The sequence below is a fragment of the Puma concolor genome, chromosome A3 (assembly GCF_028749965.1).
Source record: "Puma concolor isolate L17-30 chromosome A3, mPumCon1.1.hap2, whole genome shotgun sequence".
In the NCBI taxonomy this organism is placed as follows: domain Eukaryota; kingdom Metazoa; phylum Chordata; class Mammalia; order Carnivora; family Felidae; genus Puma; species Puma concolor.
Window position 1 is genome coordinate 124800904 of NC_141669.1, and position 18307 is coordinate 124819210.

General features: G+C 44.7%; 1 protein-coding gene across 9 annotated transcripts in view; it reads left to right on the plus strand.

The window, feature by feature from the left end:
• Positions 1–18307, plus strand: part of TOX2 (TOX high mobility group box family member 2) — a 135466-nt gene that overhangs the window by 74405 nt on the left and 42754 nt on the right. For all 9 annotated transcript variants that reach the window (XM_086702269.1, XM_086702270.1, XM_086702272.1 and 6 more), the window contains one exon: positions 12028–12273. In XM_086702269.1, coding sequence (XP_086558395.1) covers positions 12028–12273 — 246 coding nt within the window. The remainder of the gene's footprint in view (positions 1–12027; positions 12274–18307) is intronic.

The following is an 18307-nucleotide window of genomic DNA, read 5'->3' on the forward strand; positions in this document are numbered from 1 at the left end:
TCACAGGTTTTGTCAGATAGTGTTCTCATTGTCTGTAATTTCGGTTTTGGTTTCCTCTTTAACCCAAAAGTTATTTAGAAGATTGCTCTTGGGGCACCTGGGTGGCTTAGTGTGCTGAGCGTCCAACTTCGGCTCCAGTCATGATCTCATGGTTTGTGAGTTTGGGCCCCGCATAGGGCTCTATACTGACAGCTCAGAGCCTGGAGCCAGCTTCGGATTTTGTGTCTCCCTCTCTCTCTGCCCCTCCCCCACTTGTGCTCACTCTCTCTCTCAAAAATAAAAAAAGATTGCTCTTAAAGGGTCCAAGGATTTAAGAGCATCTGCCTCCCTCCAATTTTTTCTATTCCTTCTTTCTCTACCTTATTTGTTTTTTGTTAAAAACTAGGTTAGTACATTTAGATAGTAGAGTGTGGTCTATATCATTTCTACCTTTTGAAAAATTTGAGATTATCTATGTAGCTAATACATTGTCATGTTTTTTAAGTGTTCTAGGGACATTTGAAAAGAATATGTGTTCTTTAAATAGTGGAAGAAATCAAGAGGGTGAATCGTCTTATTCAGCTTTTGTATCCTTACTGATTTATATCTGATTGATTTATCAATTTTTGAAGAGGAGTGTTAGTGTCTTGTTGTGTTTATGATTTTGTTGAATCATCTTTGTACCTCTAACAGTCCTTTACATTTTATATTCCTGTGGTTTATCAGTCTACATAAAAGTTTATGTCTGTCATTTCTTCTTAGTAGAATGTATCATTTATCAACTTAAGTATTTCTCTTAGTTCCCTCAGTGCTTTTGCCCTGAATTGTACTTGATTTGTTACTAATTTTGGCACGTCTGCTTTTTACTTACCCGACATATCTGTTTATTTTTAACCTTCTGTGTCATTTTACTTAGGGCATGTCTATTATAAATGACATATGCCGGATTCATTTATTTTAACCAAAATATTAATTTTGATCTTTTAACAAACAGATTAAAATCATTCATATTTATTGTGATTAGTAATATTTAACCTTAGTGCTGTCATTTTATGAAGGTTCTTTATTATCATGTTTCATAGTTCATTCCTATTTTCTTTTTTTCTTTTCAGATTTTTGTTAGGTTGATCAGATTCCATTTTCTTTTCCTTTATTTTGATTCCTCCAACGGTGTGGAGTTTCTGCTTTCCCTTAAAATTATAAACAAAAATAGCTAATCAGTGAATTCAGCAAAGTTTCAGGGTGCAAGACTAGCACACAAAAATCAGTTATGTTTCTATATACAATGAAATGAGCAGTCCTAAAAGGAAACCAAGAAAACAACTCCATATATAATAGTGTTAAAAAGAAGAAAATATGTAGGAATAAATTTATCCAAGCAGGTGAAAGACTTAGAACACTGAAAACTACAAAACATTCATGAGAGAAATTAAAGAAGACCTAAAAAATGGGAAAGACATCCCATATTCATGGATGGGAAATCATAATTTTGGTAAGATTGCAATACCATGCAAGCAAGCTACGGATTGAGTATAATCTCTATCAAATTTCTACCAAGCTTTTGGGGCAGAAATGTAATTGATGATCCTCAAATTCATATGAAACTCCAAAGGACCCTGAGTAGCCACAAAAATCTTGCAAAAGAAGAGAAAAGTTGAATAACACACATTTCCAATTTCTACAAAGCCACAATAGTCAGAACAGTGTGGTACTGTTCCAAGGATAGACATACAGATCAATAGAATAGAATCAAAATAGTCCAGGAATAAACCTCTACCTACATATATGGCCAATTAAGTTTTTGACAAAGGTCCCAACACCCTTCGGTGGGGACAGAATAGTCTTTACCAAATAGTTCTGAGACAACTGAATGGCCATGTGCAAAATAATGCAGTTGGACTTTACCTCCTGCCATATGCAAAAGTTAAGTCAAAATGGACTCATTACCTTAGTCTCAGAGCTAAAGCCATAAACATCTTGGAAGAAAACATAGGGATAACCCTTCATAACATTGGATTTAGCTGTGGATTTTTAGGTATGACATCAAAAGTATGAGCAACAAAAGATGAATTGATGAAAAATTAGATGAATTGGACTTCATGACAATTACACACTTTGTGCATCCACAGACATTATGAGAAGGATGAACAGACAGCCTACAGATTGGGAGAAAAACCTGTGCAAATCCTATATCTTATAAGAGTGTGTATCTAGAATACATAAAGAACTCTTATAATACAACAACACAAAGACAACCAAATTTTAAAATGTGCAAAAGATTTGAACAGACATTTCTTCAAAGAAGATATGCAAGTGGCCAGGAAACACATGAAAAGATGCTCAGCATCATTGGTCTTTAGGGAAATACATATCAAAACTATGAGAAGATACCATTTTATACCCCCTAGGATAGCTGTAAAAAAAATAGTGGAACATAAGTTGTTGGTGGTGAGGATGTGGAGAGATTGAAACTCTCAGATGTTGCTGGGTGAAAAATGGTTTGATGGTTTCTCATAGTTAGATGTAGAATTACCATAAACCCAGCAATTCCACTCCTTGCTATATACACAAAAGAACTGAAAAGAGGGACTCTAACAAATATATATACACAAAGAAGCACTAGTCACAATAGCCAAAAGATGGAAATAGCCCACAGGTCCATCAGTGGATGAATGGAGAAACAAATTGTGGTATTTACATACAATGGAATATTATTGAGCCAGAAGATGGAATGAAGTGATAACACACTACAGTATGGATGAACCTCGAAAACATTGTGCTAAGTGAAAGGAACCAGATACAAAAGGTCACATATATGGTTCCATTTACATAAAACTATCCAGAATAGGTAAATCCACTGAAAGAGAAAGCAGATTGGTGGTTACCAGGGGTTGGAGGGGCCAGGAAGAATAGAAACTGCTTAATGGCTATGAGGTTTCCCTTTGGGGTGATGAAAATGTTCTGGAACTAGGTAGAAGGGATGGTTGCAGAACACTGGGAACATACTAAAAGCCATTGAAGTCTTAATTTTTAAATGGTTAACTTTATGTGACAGGAATTTCACCTCCATAAAGTTTAAAAATTGTAACAAATATATTTAAACAACTTTTCCTTACACTGTAAATAATTAATCAGTATCAGTAATTTGCTTCTTTAAGGAAAGAAGACACAGCTTCTAGCTGAAATCCTCCAGATTTTTAGTTGGTGATCATTATTAACTTCTTAATCCTATGCTATCTCTTCTATTTTAGCAATCCTTAGAAAATAGTCACATTAAATCCTGCAGTCACCTTAACAATAGCTATTTTGAATGAATATAAACTGTAGTGGTTTCTGAGCTCACTCCTTCTAAAATTCCTTTTTTGGGTTTACTTTTCATTCTCTAGGTTTGAGCTTTGACAGTATTTGCTTCAGAAAGGAACAATTTGAAAGAATACACACACACACACACACACACACACACATGCGCACAGTATGTATATTTTACTCCCTATGGATGAATTTTGGATTTGTTTGTCATTTTGTTGTAGTAAGTAAAAGAGTATATTCTGATGATTTCATAGAACATAAGCTTATCACCACAACAGGCTTCTGGCCCATTGGCTATTCTTGGATTCGTTCTTCTCTAGCCCCTCCTCAAGGCCCAGAGACCTCCCCTTTGCCCCTGTTTACCCCGCCCCATCTCAAGGAGTCATTGCCTTTGATGTTTACTGAAGATTCTTCCTCCTAGAAACTACAGGGGAAGGCTTACCCTTTCCTGACCCAAAGGGAAAGCCACATACTGGAATCAGCCTAGCATTCTTCCCTTCCTGGAATTCCCTTCCTGGTGCATGAAGAGCCTGTGGCAGTCTGTCCTTCTGCATGCCCCTTCTACCCAAGAAATATTGCTCTGCTCTGAATTCCCATTCCTTAGTTATTTGGAAAGAGAACCACAAATGGGGAAATTGGGGAACAAGGTGATTCTCGCAGCCTCATAACCCACCTCTGTGTGGTTGGCGAGCTCTAACTTCTTGCGTGTTTGTAAACTTCACAACCTGGCCCTGCCATTTGCCTCAATGCTTCTTCTCCTCAACCACTCCCCACAAAGGACAATCAGTTATGGTTTTTCATGCACCACTTCTGGGGAAGGAGGAATGCTGGCCTGGTTCAAACCACCTGTCCTTCCCCTGGGTCACAGCCAAGATAAGCCTTCCCCCACATGGAGAATCTTCATGGTCTGCCAGTCCATTCATTTTCTTACTATTCTTGCTTCTTGGCATTTGGTGAGAAGTTCATTTGTTCACTCATTCATTTACTTTTTGAGCACTCATTACTGTTGAAGAAACTGGGGATACAGCAATGACCAAAACAGATGAAAATCTCCTCCATCATGGAGCTGGAATTCTAATGGGGTGAGACAGGTAATCAATAAAATGTGTAAGGTGTTAGAAATTGATAAACACACAAAAGTGATCAAAACAAACAGAAAATGGATCATGGCCGTGGTTTGCGATTTTAAATTGAACAGTGAGGGTCGAACTCATTGAGAAGGGGATATTTGAGTAAACATGAGTGGCAAAGGAAGGAGCCGTGTGAGTATTTGTGAGAAGAGTGTTCCAGAGAGCAGTGCAAAGGCTCTGAGGCAGAATCATGCGTCGTGTGGCCAGAGTGGCATGAACCAGGAGAATGGTGGGGGATGTCAGGGAGGTGAGGGAGACAGAGGTGTGCGTGAGGGCGTTAGACCATATGGCATGTGGTAGGAGGCCATTGTAAGGACCCTGTTCTTCCTCTGAGTGACAAGGGGACCACTGGAGGGTGGTGAGCAGAGGAGTGCTGCGATCTGAAATTTTAACAGGATAATTCTGGCCCCCGAGGGAGAAAAGACCATAGCAAGGGTGGAGGCAGGGAAGCCCATCTCTTTCTTAGGAGGAGTGAGAAATGAATCTTGAAGAAGCCTCTGATCCAGTGTGGGACAGTGCTGAATCCAGAGTCACAAGACCTGGGTTTGAATCCCATCCAGGACGTACCAGAGACACGACACCCCCACTTTCTGAGCTTCCCCTTCTTCACCTGGAGAGAATAGTCATGTGAGTTCTTTGCAGAATGGATGCGGGTTAAATGGAGAACGCGTGTGGAAAAGCTGGGCTCAATGGCTGGCACACACTAGGTGCTTAGTAAGAAGCAGTAGCCAAGCGGGTTGGTATTCAGGTGTCACGCATTTAGGATTTGATTGCATCCGAGGGAGACATGTAGTGTTTGCATGTTTAGTTATTTTTAAGTGTGCTAATCGCCTTTTTAAATGAATTGTCATAATTGTGTTATTCCAATATTTTGATACAACATATGCTTATTTTTGCAAAAGGCTTCTGGCTGGTTGGGTTGGTTCCAGTGTGTTGAGATTTTGGGTTTTAAAAAAAGGAATGGACTCGTGCAGTCGTTCAAATCTCATTGGGCACATGCTCCGTACTAGCACCTGTTCTGGGAACTGTGGGGGCAGGGAGCAGGCAGGAAGGCGGTGGTGGAGAGAGACATGAGCCATGGATAACTGAAGGGTTTCCAGTCTGCCGGGAGGGACCTAGGTGAGCTCTCAACCTGAAGCCTGGTACCCTCCCTATCTGATGTGCTCACTCACCACATTCTAACTGAGCACCTACTGTGTACCATGTGCTATGCTAGGTGCTGGTGACGAGACAGTCTCGCCCCTGTCTTCAGGGGGTCGGGGTGGGGTTGGGGGGGGGTCACAAGTAAAAGGGAAGTAAAGAATAAAAGATAATTGGAGATGTGTGTGATACTGTGGGGAGCACAAGCAAGGGGCTGAAGAGGGGGAATGTGAATAGGGGAGTCTTGTTGCAGGATGGGTAGGGGAGCAGGGGGAGGCTTCCTGGGACCCTGCTTTCTGGGATGATATGAGGCCCATGGCTGAGTCCCACCTAAAACCAGTCATCCCTCAGCCCATCAGGCCAAAGACAGACGTCACCCCATGGTGTGCAAGCCTGGGGCATGCGGAGGAGGTGTGCAGACCATTCCCAGTGAGGGTACCAAGTACATGAGCTGTGTGTTCTTGGAGTAGTTCCTTAACATCTCTGGAACTCTGAGCAAGGGCAACAATGGCGACAATTACAGCCGGCATTGAGAGGGCTGAGTCAGGACTTTTACACAGTTACTTTTTACACAGCCAGGCAGTGTCAGTACTTTTTACACAGTTACTTTTTACACAGCCCTGTAGCACCTGCTGTTATTACGTTCCTTTCACAGATGAGGAAACTGAGGCAGAGAGCGGTTAAGTAGTGTGCTTCAAGTCACATACCTAGAGTGTGGCAGAGCCAGGATTCAAACTCAGGCCCTCCTGAGCTTCACCACACACTGTATTCCTGTGCAGTGGGGACAAATATCACCTGTGTCCAGGGCAGTCACAAAGGTTGAGTGAGGTGTATGCTCATGGCGTCTGCCCTGGGGCCTGGCTCATACCTGCGCTCAACTAATTATTCTTGAGCTCTTACTTTGTGTCAGGTTCTGGGAAACAGGACCAACAAGGGCTGTCCTAGCAGAACTCACATTGAACTTGAACCAAATAATTATGTAAGCAGTTAGTTAACTGCAGGTTTGATGAGTGCTTCCAAAGAGAATGCAGAGCCACCTGGAGGCATGTAAGGGGCTGTGAGCCACTCTAGAGAGTATCAGGGAAACCATTTAAACCAACCTGTTGTGGAGAGGTGACTAGAAATTAGATGAAGGGACAGCGTGTGGTGGCCACAGCATTCCAGCAGAGGGAACAGCCTACGTGAGGCCCTGGAGGCAGGCAAGGTCACTGTGGCTACAGGGGTGGTGGGGGGCAGCCACGTGAGGATGACAGAGCCATGTTTGGGACTGGGGGGGCTTTATCCTCAGGACAGTGGGGAGCCATCAAAAGCATTGTAAGCATGGGAGTGGCATGCTGGGGTGATGGTCTTTCTAGAGACCCCTCTGGCCACATGGAGGGGATGAACTGGCAGGGAAAGGAGTGGGCTGTGGGAGGCCAGGACAGAGGCTGCTGCATTTGTCCGGGTAAGAGACAGTGTGGCCTGGACCAGGGCAGTGGCGGTGGGAATGGAGAAAAACAGGTATGTTGAAAAGATAGTTTAGAGGAGTTTCACTAGATTTGAGGAATGACCAAGGGTAAGCCCCAAGTCTGTAGCTTTATTAACTGAATGGAGGACTGGATGAGGGAAACACAGGTGCAGGGTAGGGGAGGGCAACATGACTACAGCTTTGCACATGTTGACCCTGAGTGGCTTGTGAGACACTAGGTGAAAATATTGGGTGAGGGGAGGTGTTTAGATGCTCAGATCTGGAGCTCAGATGGGTGCCAAGATTGGAGCTGGAAACATGGCAGAGGAGGCAGGTCCCAGTGGGCTGTGGAGTGAGTGGGAGATGAGGAAGAGGGGGCTACAGGTGAGGACAGCCCTTTTAGGAAGACAGGTATGGACCAGAAGGAGGTGGTAGCAGCTGGAGAGGGATGGGGGAGTGTGCAAGACCAGAGAGAGATGGGCATGTTTCAGTGCTGATGACAGTGGTCCAGCAGAGGGGGAGGCCAAAAAGCCAGGAGCAAGAAGGGTTAATGGGATGCCCAAGGTCCTTGGACAGATGAGGAAGGATCATCACCTATAGAAGCAAGGAGCTTGGCCTTAGGAAAGAGGGGTGGCTCTTCTGGCATCACAACAGGAAGCAAGTTGGTACCAAATGGGCAAGTTTGTGGTTCTGGCATCAGGATGCTGTTAGAGTTATTTTCTGTGTTCCCTGCGAAGTAGAAGGTCATCTGGTCATCTGCACTGGGCGAAGGGGCAGAGAAGGTGCTAGAGGATGAGGAAAGAAGACAGGCTAGGGAGAACTGCCATGGACATGAACAAGCTGGGAGGGACTGGTTCCCAGAAGTATGGAAACACCACAGAGAGCTGGTGACCATGATTTCTGGTGAAATTTGATCAAAGCCTTGCTCAGTTCTCTTGGTGAGGGTGAGAAAGGGTGGGTAGTTGGGTTCATATCATGATGGGGGTCTTATAAGCAAGGTGCTAGGCATAGAAGAGCAAAGAGGGGCACAGAGAACTTTCTCTCCTCCACCATTTCTGATTACTTGGTGGTACTCTGGCCCCTTGTCCTTTCTGCCCCTCTATAGCCATCTCCCTTCACCAAGCCCTGTACCACTCATAGCCTTAACCATAACAGTATGCCAGTTGACCTGTGGGCGCCTTGTCTTGGAGGAGATGTGCTCAAAGGCAAAATTGGCATTGACACCCACCAAAGTGCATCAAAACGCAACCTGAAAAATGATTTTCATCCCCCCAGGGAACCATGCTAAGATGTTTGGAAGATTCTCTCTCTCCGTCTCTTTCTCTCTCTCTCTCTCCCCCACCCCCAGACACTCTCCAGTAGAGATGTACTAGTTTTTAAGCATGGAATGATCAGAATGTATTTATTTGGGAGGTGGGCACTGGGTGCAGAGTGGACAGAGTCTCAGTGGGGGATGGTGCCGGGAGACTCCTTGAAGAGGATACAGATCAGACCCTGTTCCCTCCTAGTGTTGTAACCTGGGTGAAGCCTCTAGATCTTGATTATCTGATTTGTCAAATGGGGATAAATACAGGATTCTTTTAAGAATTGGAGAATTAATTGCATGTCAATTACATCTTAATAAAGCTGGAAAAACTGGGGAACCCGGGAGAACCTGGAAGACATCCATGTCAAGGTAGACTCACCTGGAGAATTAGGGAGATAACCCACACCAGGGTAGATATACCTGGGGAGTTTAGAGAGCTATCCAAGGTCATATTAGACACACATTTGTAATTAGGGAAACATAGGAGGTCATTATAGACATGCCTGGGGTATTATGAGCACATTCCAGGTTTTGTGTCACATGCCTAGGAGATTATGGAGCAAAGACAGGATTGGAGATGGCATGCATATAAAACACCCTGCATGATGGGTGGTCAAGGGTCAGGAGGGTTATTCTAGGTAAGAGACAGAAAGAGGGCTGGGTTGGGGTCCTGTGTAAGGAAATGTGCTTTTGATCTGCACCATTTAGAAGGAGGTGTTGCTTTGCCAAGTTCCTCAATAACAAGGCTGGATCAAAGCCTGTTTCTTGGTCCCCAAGCCCTCAATTTGGCCATGACTTGGCACTGCAACTAAGGATTATGTGCACCCAGATTCTTAGGATCTGTGTCACAGGAAAGGACACATTACCTTCCTTTGGAGACAGTATAAATTGGAGGAAGGGGAAGGTGACTGGAGTTAGGCTTCTTTCTAACTGTGTGACTTTGGGCAAGTAAACGCCCCTCTCTGTGTCTTAGTTTCTCTATCTATAAAATGAGCATATAATACCAGAAACCTCCTTCATTGGATTGTTGTAAGAATTAACTCATTAAATGTTTGTAAAGTGCTTGCACCTGGCATATACTATATGCTCAATAAATGCTAGATACTTACATTTTTTGATAAAAAAAAAAAAAAAAAAAAGCTTGAGGAATTTGTTTACAAAAGATCTGAGACTTACCAGGACATGGTTTCCACCTATGTGTTGAGCTTCATCAAGAGGGACTGAGTCTTCCTTGGGTCTCCTCCCCTGGCCATTCTGTTAACCTCAGGTACCAGCTGTGTGTCCCTTATTGAATTAGATTCAATTTCACAGATATTGATCGAGTAGCTAATATTTTTAGCCACGGAGCTTGAGATGGATGAGATGAGTCCATCCTCCCCTCTCTTTATGCAAATGGAGAAACTGAGTCCAGAGAGGGGCAATGATCATGCAATAAAGAGATTGGAGTGTACATATAGAGCAGTGAGGCAGGGGTCAGTCCCCAAACCTATGCAAGCCTTTCCTGCCCCATCTCCTGAGTCCTGGTCCAGATCTTGGAAGCAGTTTCATGTGATGGGAAGGAGCCAGATCTTGGGGGCAGAAGACTAGATCCCGTTCCTGATGGTTGTAAATGTCCTTTGCCACCAGCATGATCACTTCTTCCCGGACTGCACGTTGTCCATCTGTGAAATAAGCCCGCAGCAGCCCTGCAGAGGGAGCCAGTGAGCAAGAGATGGCTTGGGCTCTGGGTCCAAGGATGGGTGTGAGTGTGGCAAGGCGCTTATCCTCTCGGAGCATGTTTCTGTAGATATGCAGGGCTCTTCCCCGGGCAGTTGTGGTGAGGTTCAAACATGGTGCCTGAGGAGAAAAGTTTTGACACCAAAGAGGTGTTTAGATACCATGTGCTCCTTGCTCTCGCCACACCTCTACTTAAATCCTACTCACCCTTAGCGCTCAGTGGCCTCATCCAACAAGTATTTACTGGGAGCCTACTTACCAGGAAGCCGGTATTGTGTTGGGCTTCAACTACCCTAGTTATTCTAACATACATATTTAACTTATCAAAGAAAACAAGGATGTTGGAAAGATGTCATTTCCCATATTCTACTCTGGTATTGTGGGGTTCCCCCCCCCCCTTTACACATTATGTATTATGATTGTTCTAAGATTTACCATTATATTCGCCGGTACCTCTGGTGTCTTTCTTCAGTTCTGAAATATTCCCAACCATTATCTCTTCAGTTATTCCTCTTCCCTTCTGTCACTCTTCCAGAATGCTGATTGAACAGGTGTCCTTTGGACACCCTCCCTTTGTCCTCAGTGTCCCCTAACTGCTCTTTCCTAGAAGTTTTCTCATATCCATCTTCCCGTCTGCACACATCCTTTCTCTGAGCCCTGATCTCTTTCGGAATATAGAAAAGGGGAGTGATCCCCCAGGCTGACATCACCTCGGTACCAAAACCCAATAAGGGCAGAAGGCAAAGAGGGAAACTACGGGCCAGTCTCACTCATGAACTAGATGCAAAAATCCTGAACAAAATGTCAGCAATCAAGATCCAGCAATGCATAAAAACAGTAATACATCGTGACCAAGTTTATTCCAGAAATGCAAGGTTGCTTGAACATTTTCTAATGTTAAACCAAGTGAAGTAATTTACCATATTAACTGTATTAAAGGAGAAAAGTGACTTGAGCCTTTCAGTAGATGCAGGGAGAAGGATTCCAATAAAAACAACAACAACAGCAGCAGCAACAACAAAAACCCATGCACAGTTGAAAGAAAAAGAAACACCTTGACAAAATAGGAACGCCCTCACTCTGTTACAGAATTCCTGTAAGAGCCTATGGCAAACATTGACCTCAGTGGTAAAACACTGAGCTATTTAAGATAAGGAAGAAAGCAAGGGTCCCCACTTTCACCATTTCTATTCAGCATCGTCCTGGAGCTTCCTTATCAGTGCAGTAAGGTGAGAAAACAACAAACAAGGATTAGAGAGGAAGGTGTCCAGTATGGCTCCTAGCTTGTGCTCCTGGGGGATGTTTGTGCCATTTACCAAGATGAGAAAGACCAAGAGAGGACCCAATTGGACTGGGTGTAAAGGGCGCACAAGGGAAAGGCATCCAACTGCTGTGGAAGACTACCAGGCAGGAAATCAGGATACTTCAGCTCCATCCCAACTCTTCAACTAACCTTGGATGGGCCACTTTCCTCTTGGTGTTTGTTTGTTGGTCTTTTTAAGATTTTAAGTAATCTCTTCACACCCAACATGGAGCTTGAACTTAACCCTGAGATCAAGAGGCACATGCTCTTCCAACGGAGCCAGTACCTCTGGTGTCTTTCCTCTGGTGTCTTTCCCCTGCCACTTTCCTCTTGGACCTGAATTCTCCCATCTGTAAAATGGGTGGGTATAGGAAGATGGGCTCAAAGTGGGCTGCAGTGGCCAGATCTGAATGGAAAATGAAGAAGAGAGGGGAAGGAACAAGAGCTGGTCCCATTCTCCAGGAGGGCAGGTTTTTGTATACAGACCCTCTAGTGAGAGGGAGCACCCATTTAGAGATGGGGCAGGAATCTGACCAAGTCATAGGGCCATCTTGACTGTCTGCCTTGCAGAGGGATCATCCCTTCTTTGCTTTGCCAAGAAGTTGTTACCATTGTTGCTGCTCTTATTGGTGCTATTAAACATGTTCTGCAGTTGTAAGACACTGACTCCTAACAATATGCCCCTTTGATGTTTTAGACCTACAACAGCCAGAGCGAGAGCAACGAAGACTATGAGATCCCCCCGATAACACCTCCCAACCTCCCTGAGCCATCCCTCCTGCACCTGGGGGACCACGAAGCTGGCTACCACTCGCTGTGCCACGGCCTCACGCCCAACGGACTCCTCCCTGCCTACTCCTACCAGGCCATGGACCTCCCAGCCATCATGGTGTCCAACATGCTGGCCCAGGACAGCCACCTGCTGTCGGGCCAGCTGCCCACGGTGAGTCCTTTTCCCCCACCATTGTTCCTGCTGGTTACAGTAGGGAAATGGGTTAAGAAAGAAAAATGCCAATGTTTTGTGTGCTTGTGTGCAAGGTGTGGGCTTGGATGTTTGCATGGGGGTCTGAAGAATATGAGGGCTGGGCATGGAGAATAATCTGTGTCTTCACACAGGTAGCTTCTGGAACTCTCTTTATAATATCTTGGTATTATTTGTTTTGTCATTATTTCTAATGGTATAATCTCATCTTTATTTTTATTTTATAATGGCCTTATTGGGATAGAATTCACACACCATACAACTCACCCCGTTAGAGTATACAACTCAGTAGGTGATACACAGGGTTGTATGAACATCAACACAGTCCATTTTGGATCATTTTCATCACCCTGAAAAGAAACCCTGTACCCCTTAGTCATCATTCTCAACACCCCCAGCCCTACAACCCCCAGCCCCCGGTAACCACTGATCTACTTTCTATTTCTAGATATCTGCCTATTCTGGACATTTTATATAAATAGAATCATAATAGTTTTAAAATAATTGTATTTTGGGGGCGCCTGGGTGGCTCGGTTGAGCGTCTGACTTCGGCTCAGGTCATGATCTCACAGTTTGTGGGTTTGAGCCCCGCGTCCGCCTCTGTGCTGTCAGTTGAGAGCCTGGAGCCTGCTTCCGATTCTGTGTCTCCCTCTCTCTCTGCCCCTTTCCCACTCACGCTCTGTCTCTCTCTGTCTCTCAAAAAAAAGAATAAATGTTAACAAAAATTTAAAAAAAAAATTGTATTTTGTATCTTGTTTAAACTACCAGGGAGAAGGGTGGTTCCCGAGTTAAAGTTTTCAGGATAAGTAGAAATGCGGCAGGCAGACTAGGGCAGGAAAGTACTTTCCAGGTTGGGAGAACAGCATGTACAAAAGTAACAGGCAGGAGGGCTCGCGTCTTGCTTGGAGACAGCACGTGGTTCATTTTCTTTATAGGGCTGGAGACAAAGGACTTGGAGCAAGAGAAAAAGAGGAGATGAAAGAGCTAGCAGGGCCTGGACCACAAGGGTCCTGAATCCCATGATAAGAAAATGTATGATTTCTTAGCATAATGGTGGATTTGAACAATCAAGATCTATAGAAAACTAGCACAGCATTGCTTGTATAATAGAAAAAGACCCTTAAGGGAATTGTAGTACTTCTCCTGAGTAACTATGATTCCTGTTTAGTTTCTGCTTTTTTCCTTCACAGTTAGTATTATATACTAGTCACAACTCTTAAGTTCATTTCTAAGTGACAGGGACCAATCTCAAACTAGCTTACGCAAAAAAGTCTGAAATATCCAGGGGCGGACATGGGGTTTCAGGCATGGCTGGATCCAGAAACCCCAGTAGTGTCATCAGGTCCCTATCTTATGCCCATTTACACACAGCAGGCATGGTGGCTGCTGGTAACCAACATCTTCCCTGACATCTCCGGCAAGTGGCATTCTGGGTCTTCTGGAGGGAGGTGGGAGGGACCACGACGGAGCATGGCTGGACCAAGCATTGTGTCCAGGAGGAACAATCTTCGATATTGTCAGCTTGGGTCACAAACTCACCAGTGGCAGAGGAGAAGGGACTTCATAATTGATTTCCTATCAGAATCACTTGGTATTGGGTGGATCACTTTCGTCTCTGCAGGGGATACTCAGAGGCCACAACCACGTGTTTGGCCCAATTCTAGCTGATGCCCGGGACCTTTGGGCATGCAGTGTGTATTCTAACAATCTTGACTGTGTTTTATTTATTCCTTACTCTTATTATCACCAAATCTTCTTGCTTAAAAAAAAAAATAAGCTGGTATCCTCTATGTATTGTTGTAAACTACATCACATTTTTTTCTTCTTTGAATCCAGGTGAGAAGTAAAAGGAGGGAGAGGCAGAGGGGAGAGGGAGGCAGCCAACTCAAGCTCCACATCTTGTAACGTTCAGGGTCTGACTCAAGTGCTCAGTGGAAATGGATCCTCCATTTTTTGAGGAATGCTTTTCTTTGGGGCCCATCAATAATGCAGGTCCTTGGTTTCCTCTTCTCTAAGAGACCTCAGGATGCCAGAGCCATATGCTTTTAATTCCACTTTTTTAGAATGCTGTGCCTTAGCTGCCTGCGCGGCTAATTGCTCACAAGGCATCACTACTCCAGACCATCTCTTTTGGGGAATTATGGTAACACAAGCAAGGGCAGGGCCCGCAGACGCCTCTGGCATGTGCCCTGGGAAGGGCTGTGAATGCAGGGGTGAGTATGGCTGTAGTCGTGGGCCGCGGTGCTGCGGGCCTCTGGTGTGGTGGACAGGGGAGACAGTGGGTTAGTGGCTAGCATGTGGGCTCCAGAGTCTCACAGACCTGCCTTAGATCCTGGCTCCACCTCCCGAGCTTCATTCCCTTATCTTGGAATCATAACAGTACCCACCTCAAGACTGTAGTGAAGTGTATCTGAGATAATGTGTGCAGTCTTAGCAAATGCCTGGCAGAGAGCAAGCGATCAGGGAATATTTATTAGTAGTAGTAGTAGTAATAACAATGAATTCCCACCGGAACCAAATGGCAATGTTTTCCGTGAACTTCCCTTACCTAAAGGAACAGATTGCAGATACTCTCAGGTACTTTTGTAGGGCCACCTGATTACAGTAGCTCTGATAATTACAAAGAATGCTGTCTGTTAATCAAAAATGATCTTCTGATCCTTCCTCCTAGGATATGTTTTGGTTGGGCTCATTCCAAATAGACACTTTGAGTCATTTTCCATATTTCTTTAAAACTAGCTCATGTTAAAGATGCTTCACAAATTCAGATAGCTTGAATTCTTTCATTAGTTTTCAAGGGTTTGCTGAGTTTTATATTCCCTTGTTATGTAATGAAAGATAAGCTAAACTTTCTTATCCAGAGGAGGGCTACCGGAGCAAATGGGAAACTGGGTAAGCACAGGTCCATCTGTCGGGACTGTCTGGTGAAGAGAGACAAGGCGCCCTTAGAGACAAGTTTTTAAAATTTGTCTGAGCTGTAGGACGCAGGTGTGTGTCTGTGTGCATATGGACGTGCACACTAAGGGTGGGGCTGGAATTTGCTTCGCCACGTGCTAGGTGTCAAGCATGGTGCAGAGGGCTTTACAAACTGCTCACACACTGCTCCCAAGAACCGAGTGCTGCATTACAATAAGGAAACGGAGGCTTAGAGCAGGCAGGTGATTGTATTGGTTTCCTGTGGCTGCTCTAACAAATTGTCACAAACATGATGGCTTAAAACAACCAGAAAGTGACTCTCTCACAGCTCTGGAGGCTACAGGTTGAAATCAGTGTCACTGGGCCAACCTCAAGGTGTCTGGAGGGGTGAGTTTCCTCCGGAAGCTCTGGGGAGATTCCATCCCGTGCTGCTTCTTGCTTCTGAAGGTTGCTGGCCATCCTTGGCTTGTGGCCACAACACTCGAACCTCTGGCCTGTCTTCACATGGCCTTCTCTTATGTCAGTATAGTCTCCTCTGCCTTTCTCATAAGGACACTTGTGATAGCATTTAGGAATAATCTAGGATAATCCCTCCATCTCAAGAGCTTTACCTAATCACACCTGCAGATTTTTTCCCAAATACACCTTCCAGGGATTAGGACCTGACATTTTTAGGGAGCTGTTTTCAGCCTGTGGTATGGTGATCGACCATGCAGCAGCCTTTATTGAGAGCCTACTAAGCACCAGGCATTGTCTGAGCCCTGGGTCTACAAGACGCCCTTTATGCACACACATATATAATGTATGTAAATATATGTAAAATATATGTATGTTACATATGTATATTACATATTACATATGTATACATATGTATATATGTAATAATATATAAATATATATGTTTATATGTGTAAATATATGCATAAACATAGGTATAAACATATATGTAAATATATGTTTATTATTTATTTTGAGAGAGAGAGCATGAGTAGGGGAGGAGCAGAGATAGAGAGAGAGAGAGAGAGAGAGAGAGAGAGAGAGAGAATCTCAAACAGGCTCCATGCTGGCAGCACAGAGCCCAACACAGGGCTTGAGCCCATGAACCGTGAGATCGTGACAGCAGAAACCAAGAGTCAGATGCTCAAGCGACAGAGCCACCCAGCCGCCCCTACAAGATGCCCTTGAGGAACTCCTGGAGCAGGTAGAGAGACAGGTGAAGACTCTTGTTTCTGCTATGTGTGCCCAGAAGAGGCACCTTTAGGAAGTGATGAGCTGACACATAGCAGCTTCTACAAACACTGTATGAATAAATGAATGAATGAATGAATGAATGAATGAATGAATGGATGTCACACAGTTGTTGAGAAACAAACCCAGAATTCCAGCCCAGTTGTGTCTGCTCCCATGCACCTCTCAGTTTCACCAGGTGCCTGAGAGATGGAGCAGCTGGGCTGCAGGGCCGCAGGCGGCACAGGTGTTCCGATGGGCAGGAGGTCACAGATGCTATTTGGACAGGTTGAGATGCATCAAGGATGTTGTTCCTGGAGATGTGGTTGAGGCCAGAGCGTTTGACAGCCATCTCGTTTATGCCCAGCCCTTTTGGCTCTGGTCCAGAGGCCACCGATTCCTTCTGGTCCCCCACCCTGGCCTGGTGGCCTCCTGATGTGCGTGGCCGCCCGGCTTTTCCGCTTTTAAGGTCTGGCTACTGGCAGGAATCCTGTGCAGTATTGGAATTGGGCCCCTTTTACAAAATTAAATATGCTTAAAGCTTCTCACTCGACTTCGGCGTCTTAACTGATTAAACATTCATTTCCAAGACAAAAAGAGTCAATTTAGTATGAAAGATACATTTTGCCGGTTTAATTTAAAGCACTGCACCTCCATCTGACCCCTATTTTCATAACTCAATAATTTTATCCTGTGTTGATTGTCTCATTTTGAGAGAGATATTGTATGTATAAATCAGTTTCTAAAATACCCAAAGAAACTGGAAGAGTGGAATTTATTAAGCGGCCTCTGTTAAGTCTGAAATAATTTATTTTGGAGTCGTCCTTGGGAAATGTTCAAGCTTATGGTCCTGGCACACCCAGGAGAGGAATTCTCCTGGGAAGGGCCAATGCTAGATGCTGCCAGACAAGTCCCGGGGAACCTGCACCTTCTGTGAGACCAGAGAGAGTTGTGGGAGAGTCTTGAGTGGGTGGAGATGGGTCTGATGGAAAATGAGTTCTGGCAAAGTTGTCCCCGCCCCAGCCATGGGTTCTGGTGGTTTGGGAAATGTGGGGTTTCCCTAAGCCGAGCCTTGGGGGTCACTGGAGCTGAGTGGTCCAGTCTTGGTCCTCAGCACAGGCGTGGCATACAAGTGTCATTCAAGCGTTCTCTTCCAGAGTTGACTGTTGTTTACTGTTTCTGGGGCCTTTGACAATTACTGTCCCTCCCAACCTCAGTTTTCCCATCTATTGAATGGGGATTGAGATTCCAGCTCTGGTGAACTCACCAACAGGAAAATGGGAATAATTGCTCTGTCCGCTAGGACACATTGAACAAGTATATGGGTTTGAGGTTGTATAGACCCTCCACTACCACCACCACACATGTCACTGGCCCAGGAGCCTCAGATCTTACCAACTTGGATTAAAATCCTGGGTGCTAGACTGGTAGTTTTAGATACTTTGTGTTCTATGTCCCTGTCCCAAAGCATCTTGGTAGGACTGGTCCTTCTCCCACACAGAGTGGGCTAGGGGCCATGGTTCAGGGACCCCATGCCAAGTGAAAGGTCTTTCCAGACTAGTATCCTGGGGTAGGCTGCTGGGGAGGGAACTGGGCATTCTTAGTTTCCACTTCTCCCCCTTGTTTAGAGGTGGTTCCCATGAGAGAGCCTGCAGCTCTGGGTTAGGGCCTGGGGACTGGGGCAAAGTCTGTATTGACTCTGGGAGGTCCTTGATATACATCCTAACACCTATAGCCTTCTCTTCCTGTTCTCTGCTCTTCCCCTCCAATCTCCTCTCTCTCTCTCCTCCCTTTCCTGCCTTATTCCTCCTCCCCCAGGAGATTTGGTCTACCTCTATTTGATTCTCACAAG